Source organism: Mesocricetus auratus, unplaced genomic scaffold, assembly GCF_017639785.1.
Source record: "Mesocricetus auratus isolate SY011 unplaced genomic scaffold, BCM_Maur_2.0 Super-Scaffold_100010, whole genome shotgun sequence".
Taxonomy (NCBI): Eukaryota; Metazoa; Chordata; class Mammalia; order Rodentia; family Cricetidae; genus Mesocricetus; species Mesocricetus auratus.
The window spans coordinates 85,413,997-85,429,591 of record NW_024429194.1 but is presented as its reverse complement, the minus strand read 5'-3'; the positions used below and the strand labels follow the sequence as shown (position 1 = coordinate 85,429,591).

Genomic DNA, 15,595 nt, shown 5'->3' with positions numbered 1-15,595 from the left:
ATGGCGGTGCAGACCAGCACTCACAGGTGAGGGCAAGAAGATCAGGAGCTCTGAGCCAGGCATGGTTTAATCCCAGCCCTTGGGAGGCAGAGACAGGGATCCCTGTGAGTCTGAGGCCAGCCTGGTCAATGCAGAGTTCCAGATCTGCCAGACATACACAGGGAGACCCTGTCTAAAGTGAGTAACTAAAATTGTTAAATAAATGAAATAAATCGCTGGGCATGGTGGTGCATGCCTTTAATCCCAGTACTCAGGAAACAGGGGCAGATGGATCTCTGTGAGTTCAAGTCCAGCCTGATCTATATAATGAGTTCAAGGATAGCCAGGGCTATGTAGAAAGACCTGTCTCAAAACATAAGTAAGTCAAGACAACCTATCCTGGTCACCATGGAGGAGTCACAGTCCTTCAAGGATAATCTTGAATGGCAGCCATTAACCATCCACTGTTCATTTGCTCACTCAAAACTACCTCAGCACCTCAGCACCTCCTCAGTGCAGGCTTCATGCCAGACAGTCAGACACTGCTCACTGAAGGCAGGAAGATGCCCACTGGAAGCTGCACACCAGATAGCCATGCTGCTCTCCAGCCACAGCTAGGGATATGAGCAAAAGTTGCCTGAGTGTGTGGGCCAAGTCCTGGTCCTCCACATCCTCCGCATGTGGCTCTGAATGGCTGTTGAGAATACTGCTGGCTAGGGGCTGGAGAGACGGCTCAGTGGTTAAGAGCACTGACTGCTATTGCAGAGGACCCAGGCTCAGTTCCCAGCACCCTCATGGCAGCTCACAATTATCTGTAACGCCAATTCCTGGGGATCCAATACCAGTGTGTGTGTGTGTGTGTGTTTTACCTCCCTGGGTATGTGGTGCACATGCACACATGCAGACAAACACACATATGTACAAAATAAAAATTAATAGCTCTTAAAAACAAATGCTACCAGTGACTTCTTAGTGTGTACTGGGCAAGACATCTACCCCACACTCCACAGAGCAATCAGGAGAAAACCTAAAAGCAGGGACTCGCCCAAATCCCTCCACAGTGCTCCCAGCTCCACTTCCTCCCTTTCTGAGAGGCCACCTTTGGAGATCAAGCACGACAGTCCCACAGGCACTTACCTGTAAGGCTATGCCAGTTGGTAGAGCCACGGGGTTGGTTTTGTGCATGGATTCTGATCATTGTATAAGCTGCCCCCTCTGCCTGAAGCTTACTTTCTCCACTTTTCCACATGGTGACATCATACCTGTCACCTCATCAGAACAGCGTCTGCCCAGGCAGGAATGTACCCTCAAGGCGTCCAGGACAATTACAATTGCCCTGAAGCTGGTGTCTCTCTCCCTAGCTGGTGCAGCTCCCCACATACTGCCTGACACACAGGACGCCTGAAGAAATTAAATGCCCTGCAAGGAAACAGCAAAAGCTGGTGAGAACAGGAAAGATAGCGCAGTTGTAAAACACTAGCCATACAAGCCTGAGGACCCGAGCTTGATCCCCAGCACCCACGTAAAACATGTGTTATTCTAGACTAGAGGGGCAGGGCCAGGCAAGTCCCTGGGGCTCCCTGTCAGTCTACCTATCCTGACTCGAGAGTCCCAGGTCCGAGTGAGAGATCTTATGGTAAAAACAAGCTGGGTGAGGAATGCCCAAGGCTGACCTCTAGCATGCACATGCCCTGCACTAATACAAACACTGGGTCACAGCCGCTATAATGCCTATGCCGTCAGTACTCAATAGTCTACAGAGGAGGCAAACTGCAGCTGTCCTTTCCCAAGCTGGCCTTGACCTCATCCTCCTGCCTCAACTTCCCAAGTAATAGGATTACATAATGTGCAACAATACCACCACCTTAATTTTGTGTATTTATTGCTTTATAGTATAAGACAAACAATTATCTCAATAAAAAAAAGTCTCACTATGTATCACTGGCTGTCCTAGAACTTCCTATATAGACCAGGCTGGCCTAGAACTCACAGAGATCTACCTGCTTTGTCCCTGACTCCAGAGCCTGGGATTAAATGCATGTGCCACCATGCCTAGCTACCTTAGTTTTTAAAAATATGAATTATGCCTGGTATGCAGCCTGCCCAAGGACACGGTGCTAATAAAAGCAAGGATTTGACCTGCAATTCCTAATTCTCTTTTCAGGTCACCAGAACTGCTCAGCTCATTAGCTCCCTCTCTCCTGCTCTCACAGAGCATTTTCAATGAGATGAAGTCTCTAATTTTAAACTTGAGTTTTATTACTACTATTAGAGTGTGTGTGTGTGTGTGTATGGTGTGTGTTGTATGGTGTGTGTGTGTGTGTGGTGTATGGTGTGTGTGTGGTGTATGGTGTGTGTGTGTGTGTGTGGTGTATGGTGTATGTGTTGTATGTTGTATGGTGTGTGTGTATGGTGTATGGTGTGTGTGTGTGTGTGGTGTATGGTGTGTGTGTGTATGTTGTATGGTGTGTGTGTGTGTGGTGTATGTGTTGTATGTTGTATGGTGTGTGTGTGTGTGTGTGGTGTATGGTGTGTGTGTGTGTGTATGTTGTATGGTGTGTGTGTGTGTGTGGTGTATGGTGTGTGTGTATGTTGTATGGTGTGTGTGTGGTGTGTGTGCTTGCGTGTGCATGTGGACACAGGAGTGCCACAGTGCACACGTGGATGTCAGAGAACAATTTTTAGGAGTTGGTGCTCTCCTTCCACCACAGCCTCTAGGGATCAAAGCTGGGTCATCAGCCGTGCACAGCAAGCGCCGTTACCCACTGAGCCATCTCGCTGGCCCACATTCCTGTACTCTCAGCTGCCCATCCCAGGGCGTTCAACTTGGCGTGTCCCCCTCTCGTGCTCACAGTGCTTCAGGCCCAGCTCCTCACACAGCTGTGCTTCAGAGTACTCTGCAAAGAGCCCTAGTGGGCATGTACAGTCTCACAGCCACTGCCCAGAGAAGGGATGAGGGTTAATTCCTCAGACTCTGGCAGGACTAGCAAGTCACTGCATCAAATGCCAGCCAGCCTGGCCCCTAGCAAAGTAGAGCAGGCAAGTCTTCTCAGAGCTCAAAGACCCACAGCTACACCCAGCTTGGCTGGCCCCAATACTGGCTCTCTCTCTGCTCCTTTCTGCCTACAGTCATAGAGCTGAGGGGTCCAAGCATGGGCAGTGGGTGACAGACCACACCTCCCAGGGGCATTTGAGATCTGTGACATGAGAAGCTATGGCCCCAGGAGACCAGGGAGAGTCGGTACCCGGTACTTAGGAAAACAAGTCCAGGGCTGGCTCAGCAGGTAAAGCGCCTCCCTGGCATGTGGGGCACTGAACACACTGGGCAGATGGCACACGCCTGTATCCCAGGCACTGGAGGTAAAGGAGGCTCAGACGTTCAAGGTCAACCTCAGCCACATAGTGAATTCAAGTTCTGCCTGGAATACATGAGACCCTGCCTCAAACAAACACACAGCAAACGAGCTGAGAGCAGAGCAGGCAATGTTTCAAGGGGAGTCCAGGGCCTGGCCTGGGACACAGTAACCTTCAGCCCAGAAGACGCAAAAGAAAAACAGAAGCAAAGACTAAAGAGAAACCAGGGACCAAAGGGGCAGCAAACAGGAAGGAGGCAGGTCATCCTGGAGTTACTTGCCAGAATGAAGGAAGCAAGATGCAGGGTGATGATACAGCCTCGTAACACAGGGCCCTGCGTGTCACTTCCTCTCAAACTTTCAAAGGCTCTTTGCTGACCACACCAGGACCAAATCAAAACCTTCCCAGAGCCTCCCCATCTGCTTGGGGCTTCTATTTCCTAGAGCCCTCCTCTTCTTCCTCAGTACTGAGCCCTAGGACCCCCAGCACACCCCACGTCTGAGGGGAAGAGGAGACTCTGAGATGGGACCAACTGACCTGGGATGTGAAAGGTGAGCCCCACCTCACCCGACGGTGGATGATGAAAGATCATTCTCGAAAGCACTTTGAACTGTGTTGGCTCACAGTAAGTGCTCAAGAAACAGGCCGTTGCTCCTCTTGTCCTCCGGGCCCCTTCAGAGGCCTCTTCCTACCACAGGTAGGGCACTGTCTCAAATGTATTAGTTACTAGCTGGGCCACCTCAGCCAACCACAGCCTTTGACAGTGGGACAACCCAGGACTCTGGCCTCACTGCCCGGATGGCCAGCAAATTCGGGGCACACAGAAGACACTCAGTAAGTATCTGCTGCCCCCAAAAGCCTCGGCCACGGTCCTGGGGCAGACCCCACGTAGAACTCTGAGAGCCCAGCTCCAGGCCTCCCAGCACTCACAGCAAATCCCCAGTCTCATTTGCTGCTACTTGCTTTCAAAACAATAAAGGGCTGTACCCTGCCTTGCCTAGCGGTTTCTACTCCAGGGACCATACAGAGAGAAATGAGCACAGCAGGGACTGGAAATAGCACTGAGCCCCTCTTGGGGAGAGGACTGGGCGGGCGGGCCGGCCAGCAAACAGGAGCAAAACCTCCTAGGTCGAGAGTGGGAGAGACCTGAAGTCAGTGGCACACTGCCCGCCTCGAGTGTCTGAGCCCCGATTCAATGCGCAGCACAAGAAGAGAGAGAAGGAGAAAGCAGCCCCTAGACAGAAGTCCAGGTCCACAGAGCCCAGCCAGTGCCCTGAGCTAGGACAAGCTGGCCACATCATTCCGGTCTAGAAGCTCTTCTACTCTTTCCTGGCGCAACCCCACCACCCTGGGAGCAACTTATAATCCATGCCCCAGGACTGCACGAGCACCAGGTCAGCCCCTGGGGGGTATTTAGAGCCTCTCTAGTCACCATCTATGTCCCCCTCCCCAGCAGACTGGGAGCCTCTAGAGGCAGGTAGCAGGTCCTGTCCCTCCTCTGTGTTCTACTCCCAGGACATCAAGGAGAGGAATAGCAGAGCAGGGACTCGAGACAGCCCCTGAGCCGGGCACACAGCAGATGCTCAGTAAGTTACAAGGCAACATGGCAAGACGCAGTTCCCCACTCAGGGGTGATGGATTCCACCAGAGCTTACTAGTATCACACTGACATGAGTCACTAATTTCCTCCCCACCACCTGCTGCCTCAGTTTCCTTGTCTACAATGAAGCACAGTACTTGACTCACCCAGCTGCTGTGAGAACGAACTGGGAAAATATACATGAAAAGCAAAAGGCCCCCGAGGGATGTCAGTCACCCAGCTTGAGCTCAACTGTCCCTTTGTACTGAAGTCTTTTTCGCTGACCTGCCCCCCCTCCCCACACCTAGCACTAAACCCACCTCTGTACAACTCTGTCTTGTGTTTCTGGAATCCCTGTGGTTATTTATTTCCAAGTTTGATTCTGCCCAGCTACCTGAGAGAGAGTCCGCAGATGCCTGGATCATGGAATCTGTGTCCTGGTGAACACCAGCCTGGCTTTTGGGGCTCCCCCACCCTTCCAACTCTGTCACAACGCAGAACTCTCAAGAAGTTCAGACGTGCAGAGCCCAAGGGCCCACCAAACTTGCTGACACGGGAAGGGATGCTGCAAACAGCCTATCAAGAAAGCCAAGCCTCGGCTGGGAGGCGGCAGCATCACACACCTTTAATTCCAGGGCTCAGGAGGCAGAGGCAGGCGGATCTCTGAGTTTGAGGCCTGCGTGGTCTACAGAGTGAGTTCCAGGACAGCCAGGGCTACACAGAGAAACCCTGTCTCGAAAAACAAAACAAACAAAAGAAAAAAGCCAGACCTCTAAGACCTGCACCTCCGCTGGTGTGTGTGTGTGTGTGTGTGTGTGTGTGTGTGTGTGTGTGTGTGTGTGTGTGTGTGTGTGACTGTGTATGTGTGCGGGCTGAGTCTGCAGCATTAGCCTCCAGGGCACAGATTGCTACTTCTCTCCTTACATACAGCGCCTGGCAGTCAGATGAATAATACATGGTCCTTCACCTCACACACAGGTACCAGACAGGCAGACACCTGGTTTGCCCCACCGCGGCCTGCAAGAGGGAGGGGATGAGGTGTTCGGCCTCATACAGTCTCCCCTAGAAATCCGGGCCCATTCCTCAGACTCCCTTGCCTTGCCACTGCCTGAAGCCCCTTAACACTGGAGTCCTATCCAAGTAAGGTGTCCAAGGGCGTGCCCCGGAAAATAGGCGCAACACACAGGTCGGACGCACACACTCAATCCAATCTCTAGGATTCCTTTGAACACCAGCATGCTGGGGGCCTCGGATTCCTATTTGTCCCCCTTCAAATCTAATGACCTGTGTGCAAGGTGCACACACACACACACACACACACACACACACACACACACGTCCCGATGTACGCTTGTACCGCCTCGAGGGCCGACCACCCGGCCAGGTCAAGGCCACCGCATCAGGGACGGATGGATGCCTCCCCATCCCGTTCAGTCGTGCCAGGCTGGATACAGCACACCCACCGCGGCGCGCACAGTCCCACCGGTAAGAGGCTGGGCCCCGCGCCGCCCACCCCTGCTCCCCCACGGGCAGGTCCGGTTACTCTCAGGGCCCCGCCACGCTGGCGGAGCGGGCACACCCACGGGCCGCGCGGGGGCCTGTGAGTCCCTTCCTCCCGCGGGGAGCCCCCAGCGTGGGGCTCTCCCCGAGGCGCAGCCCTCGCCAGGTCCCCGCTCATCCCGAGCATCCCGCCGCCCGGGTACCTCAGGAGCCCATGGCGCTGGCGACTGCGGGCGGAGCTGGAGGCGCCGCAGCCCGGTACCTTCGCCGCCGCTGGCGCGTCCCAAGCCCAGCCGAGTACCGCCGCGACGCGCCTGCGCACTCGGAGCGCCGCTGGCGGGGGCGGGGCCGGAGCGCGCGACTGAGGTCACTCGCCGAGCCTTAAAGGGACCGCGTGCTGCGAAGCCCCACGAGCGCATCTCGGGTCAGGAGAACGGCTCTGGCTTCTCACAACTGGCAAACGCACTAGGAGAGTCCTAAGGCCCAAATTTCCGAGTGCCACCCACCACAGTCCTGGGATGCACAGACTGACCCTCTCTAACCCAGTCCTGGGATGCACGGACCGACCCGCTCTGACACAGTCCTAGGATGCACAGATTCTGCCCTGGACACCCGCGGGCTGGCCAGCGCTTCAATTCTCTCAAGCTTTTTCTGCGCCTACGCTGAAGGTGAAAGGAAATTTTAGTGGCCGTTTGCGACGTGTAGGGTGGGTGTGGGGCTATGGAGCGGACTTTCACGGAGCGTTTTGTGCAGTTATACAAAATGAAACTGCAAAGCACCAAAAGAGGCTTTTTCTTTCCACTCCACCCAGCTACCGTGGGTCCTAACACACCTCGTTCCAGGCCGCCTAAGTAACCGAATTCTGCAAGTGTCATTCCAGCCCTCTGTCTCATTTTGATTTGCGAGGTCCCCGCGTCTTACCCAGTTAACTGAAACGCGTAATGTGCAACCAAGTTTATTTTTATCTCCAGCTCCAGCTGTCTACCGACGCCTCAAACTTAGAGAGCTCAACAGCCTCCTCTTCCACACCCGTCTCCTAACAGCATTCCCCCAGCCCTGCTTCCAGTCTCCAGGTCAGAAAGTCTGGAATCTCCCACTAGCCACTTGAGCAGGACATCCTGCCTCCCTAGACTCTGACCCCCTCCGCTCCACCCCACTACTGCCATGTGATCCAGGCTCTGCCCAGGTATTGTGAACTGAGATAGTTGGGATTTCCCAGCCTTATCCTCTGCCAGTCTGTGTCAATGGAATGTGGGAATCAGAGGGATTCCTTTAAAACCTAGGTCTGAGCCGGGCAATGGTGGGGCTTGCTTTTAATCCCAGCTGAGGAACACTTGCTTAGCATTCATTAGACCCTGGGTTTGATTCCTTGCACCACAAAAACATAAATAGATGACAGACAGACACACACACACAGAGACAGACAGACAGATCCCAAGTTGAACTATAGCCCTTTGCTCAAAACCCTCTACTAGTTCCTCATTAAATTCCAAACAGAGCCGGGCGTTGGTGGCGCACGCCTTTAATCCCAGCACTCAGGAGGCAGAGGCAGGCGGATCTCTGTGAGTTCGAGGCTGGGCTGGACTGATAGCCTCCAAAACAATACAGAGAAACCCTGACTCGTAAAAACCAAAAAAAAAAAAAAAAAAATTCCAAATAGAAGCTGAGGTCTTCAGATGCCTTGCTCTGACATTCTCTTTCTCCAGGCATGCCTGATGCTGCCTCCTCCTGTCCCTGGACACAGGCCTCTTGCTGTCCCTACAGTCAGATGAAGGCACTCAGCTTCTAGGCCTCTGCACCTGCTGAGGTTGCAGGTTCTCCAGACACAGCTTCAAAGCCTGGCTCTACCGGCTGCACTAGGAAAGCCAGGGAGGCAGAATTGTTCTACCAGAGCAATCTGCCAAGCATCTATCGGAACAAGACTGCTGAGCCCCTGAGATGCAGTCAACACCTCACTGTGCCCTATTCTCCTAAGAACATCGTTTTTATATTTTATCCTTCATCTTCTTCCAGCTGAAGGTAAGTTCCAGAAAGACTGTTGCATTAACATTTTCTCAGGAGATGTGGACAAACATCCACATGCTCCAAGTAGGAGGGCAGCCGCCCACGACAGACCAGCAATGCCACACATCTCCCTCAATGAACCAGTGAGTTTATTGAACTTACTATGGTGACATGCGTGAGGGGCTACTGTCAGCTGGAATGTGTATCTCCTCTGCTGCATGTGGCCTCTGGGAGCCTTGGAGTATTTGGGAGGCAGAAAATTAATGGAAGGGAGGGGCACTCTTATGAAGCGATGGGGAGGTCATTACCCATGCTGGATTGAGACCTTTAGGTGATGTGGCTTTTTTCCCATCCGGCTATAAGCAACCCTTCACTCTGGCTCCTAAAAGCAGCTGTAATAAAATAGGTTCACCAACCTAGACTGGGCAGACTCATTCCTTTGTTCTGCAGTTGGTGTCTTACCCCAGACAAGAAGATCACATCTCGCTGGGTATTGGTGGCGCACGCCTTTAATCCCAGCACTCGGGAGGCAGAGGCAGGTGGATCTCTGTGAGTTCGAGGCCAGCCTGGTCTACAAAGTGAGTTCCAGGACAGCCTCCAAAGCCACAGAGAAACCCTGTCTCGAAAAACCAAAAAAAAAAAAAAAAAAAATCACATCTCCCCAGGAAAAAGTGAATGCAGCAAGGACAAAGATGTCTGACCTTTTGCTTCCTGACATAAACCCTGGGGCTGGCGTGGTAAATATGCAGAAAGTGTCTGTAATGTGTACAAACATAATAGCTAGGTCTGAAGGGGGAAACCCTGTGCCAGAAGAAAGGCGGCTCAGGGGTAACGACAACCTGAGTTTGACCCCTAGGACCTACGTGACTGAAGGAAAAAACAAGCTCCTACAAGTTGTCCAATATGCGCACACAGTAATGCACACACACACAAACACTAAATAAATAAAATTTTCAAAGAAAATTAAAAAAACCACATGTCCTTAACTATATTACTCAGGAAGCAGAAACAAGTAGGTCTCCGTGAGTTTAAGACCAGCCTGGTTATAGCAAGTTTTAGACCAGCCACGGCTACGTAGTAAGACAGTCACTCAAAATTTAAATAAATAAGTGAGAGAGTGGTAGCACATACCTTTAATCCCAGCACTCAGGAGACAGAGGCAGGTGGATCTCTGTGAGTTTGAGGCCAGCCTGGTCTACAGAGCAAGTTCCAGGACAGCCAGGGCTACACAGATAAAACTTGTGTGGAAAATACCTAAAAGATAAATAAATAGAAAGAAGACACCTTCCCAACCTAGGTTTGAAATACCCATTTGTTCACAACTTCCTGGTTCCCCTCCAGACTTGCTACCCCCTCTAGGGCAAAGTCCTTGCCCCCAGTTGTCACCATAGCTACACCACTTACTAACCAGACTCACTTTGATAACCCCTGACCCCTTCCAGAGCTGTTGGGCTGAACCACATCCAAATCCAGAATTTTAGCCCTGCACCCCAGGGGTACTCATGGCTCTCAACTTACAGAGGCCGTGTCAGCAGGGGCATAGGCAGGTGGTGGGCATTATAGGCAGGAATTGCCAGAAAAGGCCCACAAGACAGAGTCATCTGATGCGGTGACCCAGCTTTTGGCAGGTGGCACGGGGGTGGGGGGCCCGCAGGAGGTGCAGGGCTGGGGTAGCACAGGCGGCAGGGGGTGCTGGACTGGGGTAGCACGGGACGGGGTGCAGGGCTAGGGTAGCACGGGGGGCAGGGGGTGCTGGACTGGCTGCTCCTCCTTGAAGAAAAGCTCCCCTCACCACTTAGGCTGTCTAACAAGAAACCTAGGACTAGCCTTCTCTCCAAGCCTGTGGCCACCACCCTGCTGCGGATGCTTCAACTTCTAGGCCACCCTTCCTTCTCTACATCTGCCCGTCAGTGAGGAAGGAACCGCTTTCCCCACCCACAGCCCCACCCCCTTTCTATTCCGGGAACCACCAGCTTCCTTCAGGGACCACGGCAGGTACCAGCTTTTTGTTCCTTTTTCATCCTGTGTGCTCACTTACTTCGGCAGTGACTAGAACCCAGGGCCTCTGTAGGCCATGCCACAGCTGTTTTGTCTTTGGTTCTGTTTTGAGACAGGGCCCCATTCTGTTGTTCAGTTCAGCCTGGAATTTCCCATGTAGCCCACACTGGCCACTAATTTATGATGATGCTCCGTCCTTAGCCTCCCAGACTGTGAGGTTACAGACATTTTCCCCAAGGAAACCTTACAAACAACCTGACAGCCACTGAAGAAAGGTTAAAGAAATTGAGTGATCCACACAATGACATTGAGTGTAGGTATTAAAAGCCCTGCCTCCCTCCCTCCTTCCCTCCCCCCTCCCTCTGTTGGTTGTTTGTTTGGTTGGTTGGTTTTTCGAGACAGGGTTTCTCTGTAGCTTTGGAGGCTGTCCTGGAACTCACTCTGTAGACCAGACTGGCCTTGAACTCACAGAGATCCGCCTGCCTCTGCCTCCCGAGTGCTGGGATTAAAGGCGTGCGCCACCACAAACTGCTGAGCTAACAGCCTCTTTTTATTATTAATGATGATGATGATGATGATGATGTGTATGGGTGTCTTGCCTGCATATACATGCTTGGTGCCCTCACAAAATGTCAGGTCCCCTGGAACTGGAGTTACAAATGGTTGTGAACTGCAATGTAGGTGCTGGAAGTTGAACCCAAATCCTCTAAAAATAGCAGCCAGTGTCTTAACCACTGAGCCATCTCTCCAACCCCCTTAAAAATATCTCTTAATGCAGTTGGAGAAAGGCTCAGTTGTTAAGAGCATGCCCCCCCCCACACACATATGCAAAATTAAAAGTAATTACACAACCTAAAAACATAGTTTCTCAACATGATTACTCTGGCCATGGAGGAAATTATTAGGATTAATATTATATGATAAAGGTTGGAAGAAGTTTGTGTGGCAACCTGGCTTGAACTCTATTTTTAAAAAGTGTTGAAAGGGCGAGTGGTGGTGGTACACACCTTTAATCCCAGCACTTGGGAGGCAGAGGCAGGTGGTTCTCTGTGAGTTCGAGACCAGCCTGGTCTACAAGAGCTAGTTTCAGGACAGCCTCCAAAGCCACAGAGAAACCCTGTCTCAAAAAAACAAAACAAACAAAGGAACAGGAGGTTGACAGGGGTTGTAGCAGATGGGCTATCAAAGGAGTCTCCTAAGTAGCAGAGTTATGAGTAATGATTTTTTTTAATTTTCCAAAATTTGTTTCCCAAAGCATGTAATATCTTCAAACTTAGCAAAGAGTTATTTCAAGAAGTGATGTGTTGTCCCCATCTGTGTTTTCTTCTGATTTTGCATCATAATTCATCTGTCTGCTGGGGGGATGGGCGCCCTCTCCAGAGTGGAGATGCAGGGTCAGTTTATCTCTGTATCCTGTCGTACCTGGCTCAGTAAATAGCCACAGACAAAAAGTCTACCCCACCAGGTGGTGGTGACACACGACTTTACTCCCAGCACTTAGGAGGCAGAGGGAGGTGGATCCCTATGAGTTCGAGGCCAGCCTGGTCTACAGAGTGAGTTCCAAGGCAGCCATCCAGGACTGTTACATAGAGAAACCCTGACTTGAAAAACCAAACAAAACAAAACAAAACACCCCAAGAAAACAGTCTACCCTAATACTGGGAAGGAGACTGGAGACCCTCCTTCCAGTCTCCTCCTGACTTCTGGTAGGGGAGGGTTGAAGGGAGAGCAGGAGCCTCTGGCATGCATGCTGATGAAGGCCCCGCTCACCCCCAGCCTCTGCTCTCTTCCTGTCTCCAAATACACTGTAGGAGGAAGTCAGGTGCCCAGAGGGTCAGTCTGAGTAGCAGGCAGAAGTGCTTCCCAGCAGAGTGACCTTGGGCATGTAGCTTTGTCCTCTGAGCCTCAGTTTCCCCACCTGCCAGTATTTTGCTGCTGTGTCCAGAGCAGTGGCTCCTGAAATCCCCAATTCAAGCCCTGTCAGAATCAGACCTGGTAGCAGCAGACTGGCATCTAATAAAAAGTAAGCTAAACACAGAAGCGATGGGCTCACGGAAGTTCAAGCTGGAGGGTTTGAGGGCTCATACATGGTCAACAGGGCGCCCTGCTTTATTCCTTCTGTCTCTTGTTTGCTCTCCCACTCTGTGTGTGTGTGTGTGTGTGTGTGTGTGTGTGTGTGTGTTGGATACATTCCCAACTGCTCTTTCACCCCACTGACTCAGTGTGTGTGTGTGTGTGTGTGTGTGTTGGCTGCATTCCCAGATGGCCTTTCACCCCACTGACTGAGAGTCACGTCTTTCCCAAGAATTCCAGTCTATCCCAGGATTGCCTGATTGGCCATCTTGTGATCTTGTGACAAGGGTACCATCTCTGAGCCAGTCGTTGAAGAGAGGAAATGCCATGAGTGATGAGCCAGGCCTGGATGAAAGTCCTGAGAGACAGTGTGGGGGTGGATGGGTGGGTGGGGGTGTTCTTCTGAACCCAGGTCACTCAGGAGGGACGGGTGAGCACCTGAAGGATGTAGGTATTACAGCTGGAGGGAGAAGGAGCACCTGGGAAGAAACTACCTTGGAGCAGGGGAGCAGATAAGGAAGTTGAGGTCACTCTCCTAGGGTCACCCAGAAAAGACCAGCCTGGTGGGACAAATGCAACCTCCCCCAGAGCAGAGAGACAAGAAACAGGGCAAAGCCATGAGGAGGGGGTGGTTCTCTGGAGGCCTGTGCTTGAACCCGGCTTGAACTCCAGCTCTGCCGCTGATAGGTGGGGACGGGGTTAGGCAAGTCCTTGAGACCCACGAAACCTGTGTCCTCCATTGTCCCAGAAGCCCTTTTTCAGGGCCAGGGCCACAGTCTGGTTAAATGAAAGCACGGCTATGACACCAGGACTTGAGAAGGTAGAGGCAGAAGGATCAGGAATTCAAATCCAACTTTGCATACGTAGCAAGTTCAGGGCTAGCCTCAGGTGCAAGAGACCCGGTCTCAAAGAACTGAAAACAAAATGAGAAAAAGCTGCGTGCAGCAGCTCCCAGCTGTGCCCCAAACACTTTTGACTGAAGCAGGAGACCGTCACAAGTTTGAAGCCAGCCTGGTCTGCATGGTGAGTGCAGGTTACCCTGGGCTCACCATGTAGTGAGACCCCGTCTCAAAAGAGAAGGGCTGGTGGGATGGCTCAGTAAGGACAGGCGCTTGCTGCCCAAGCCGGGCGCCCTGGGAGCAACCCTGAGAAACCACAGGGAAAGAGAGAGAGCAGAATCCTGCTGTGGTCCTCAGACACTTGTGCACACGTAACATAGATACATATGATAAAAGCAGGAAAAGAAAAAAAACGGGAGGAGAGGGAGAGAGACAGCTGGAGAAGATAAGAGAAGGAAAGAATAGAGCTGGTTTAAAAAAGAAGTTGAGAGTTCAAGGTGAGCCTGGGCTACAGAGTGAGTTTAAGGCTAGCCTGGGCAACATAATGGGATCCTATCTCAAAACAAAAAGGGAAAGGAAGGTTGGGGGGTTTTCACTTGCTTAGCATGCACAGGGTCTTAGGTTCAACCCCCAGTACAGACAGAAAAGATAAGGGCTGGAGAGACAGCTCAGTGGTTAAGAACACTTGTTGCTCTTACAACGGACCAGAGTCCAGTTTCCAACATTCATGTCAGGCAGATCATGACCACCTGTAACTCTAGTTATAGTCCAGAAACTCTGACATCTTCTTCCAGCCTCCACACACACCTGTGTGCATGAGACATATACAGACACACATTCACATCATTATAACTAAATCCTTTTAAAGATTTATTCACTTTTTATGCATTCAGTGTTCTGTCTGCATGTATGCCTGCAGGCCAGAAGAGGGCACCAGATGTCATTAGAGATGGTTGTGAACCACCATGTGGTTGCTGGGAATCAAACTCAGGTCCTCTGGAAGAGCAGTCAGTGCTCTTAACCTCTGAGTCATCTCTCCAGCCCCTAAATAAATCCTTTTTAACAAAAGGAAAAATGTTATTCATAAACACATGCTGGTTACCTCATGCATGACTTAAAATGTGTAGGTGGTTTCTTTAAGATACTTTATGGGCACACTTATAATCCCAGAGCTCCAGAGGCAGAGGCAGACAGATCTGTGTGAATTCAAGGTTAGTTTAGTTTTTACAGTGAGTTCTAGGCCAGCCAGGGCTACACAGTGAGACACTGTTTAAAACATAGAGAAAAAAGAATATTTGGGGGGCAATTTCCGAGACAGGGTTTCTCTGTGTAACAGCCCTGGTTGTCATGGTACTCAATCTGTGGACCAGGCTGGCCTCAAACTCATAGAGATCCACTGCTTCTGCCTCCGGAGTGCTGGGATTAAAGGTGTGGGCCACCACTACCTGATGAGGGATGTCCTCCTGAATGCTGTGAATATGTGTTGCTTTTATTGGTTGCTGAATAAGGCTGTTTTAGCCAGTGGCCAGACAGAATGTAGCTAGGCAGTAAATCCAAACAGAGTTACTGAGAGAAAGAAGTCGGAGTCAGGGAGATACCATGTAGCTGCCAGGGAAGCAACATGTGAGGTAACAAGTCATGAGCCTCGTGGTAAAATACAAAATATGAGAAATGGGTTCATTTCAAAGATGACCCTAAGAGAGACACACATGGATCCACCAAGATTGGGAAAAAAAGACAAGATCACCTGAGTAAATAGGGAGCATGGGAGGCAGTGGGGAGAGTGGAAGGGGAAAGGGGAGGAGGGAAAAAAGTTATAGCTCAATAAAAACAAGGTTAGAAAAAAAGGAAATGGATTAATTTATATGTAGAGCTAGCCAGTAATAAGCCTAAGCCATTGACCAAACAATTATAATTAACATTAAGCCTCAGAATGGTTATTTAATAAGTGGCGGTGGGCCAGGTGGTGGTGGTGGTAGTGGTGGTGCACACCTTTAATCCCAGCGCTCGGGAGGCAGAGGCAGTCGGATCTCTGTGAGTTCAAGGCCAGCCTGGTCTATAGAGGGAGTTCCAGGACAGCCAGAGCTACACAGAGAGACCTTGTCTGCAAACAAACAGACAGACAAACAACAAAAATAAGTGTCTGCTGCGGGGACCATGAGGCAGGAGAGAAGCCAGTCCAGTGGGACCTGTGAGACAGAGAAAAACTTCCAGCTACAACCGCCCAGATGACAAATAGTCTTTTTGACTTATTTTAAAAATTATGTGT

General features: G+C 51.2%; 1 protein-coding gene and 1 long non-coding RNA gene across 4 annotated transcripts in view; one reads left to right on the top strand and one right to left on the bottom strand.

Annotated features, from left to right (window-relative positions):
• Positions 1–6,730, bottom strand: part of Tmem184b (transmembrane protein 184B) — a 41,761-nt gene extending 35,031 nt beyond the window's left edge. Inside the window, exons 1-2 of one of the 3 annotated variants that reach the window (XM_021225375.2) lie at positions 6,616–6,727; positions 1,117–1,398 (exon numbers count right to left, since the gene is read on the bottom strand). In XM_021225375.2, the coding sequence (XP_021081034.1) occupies positions 1,117–1,228 (112 nt within the window). In that variant the 5' untranslated portion in view covers positions 1,229–1,398; positions 6,616–6,727. Of the gene's footprint in view, positions 1–1,116; positions 1,399–6,615 lie in introns of all 3 variants that reach the window. The other 2 variants (XM_021225376.2, XM_013111238.3) reach the window with 2 other exon arrangements.
• An 83-nt stretch (positions 6,731–6,813) lies between these two features.
• LOC121142940 lies at positions 6,814–8,835 on the top strand. The gene is made up of 3 exons (XR_005880101.1): positions 6,814–7,080; positions 7,384–7,598; positions 8,119–8,835. It is a non-coding gene; the product is annotated as an uncharacterized LOC121142940 (long non-coding RNA).
• The last annotated feature ends 6,760 nt before the right edge of the window (positions 8,836–15,595 follow it).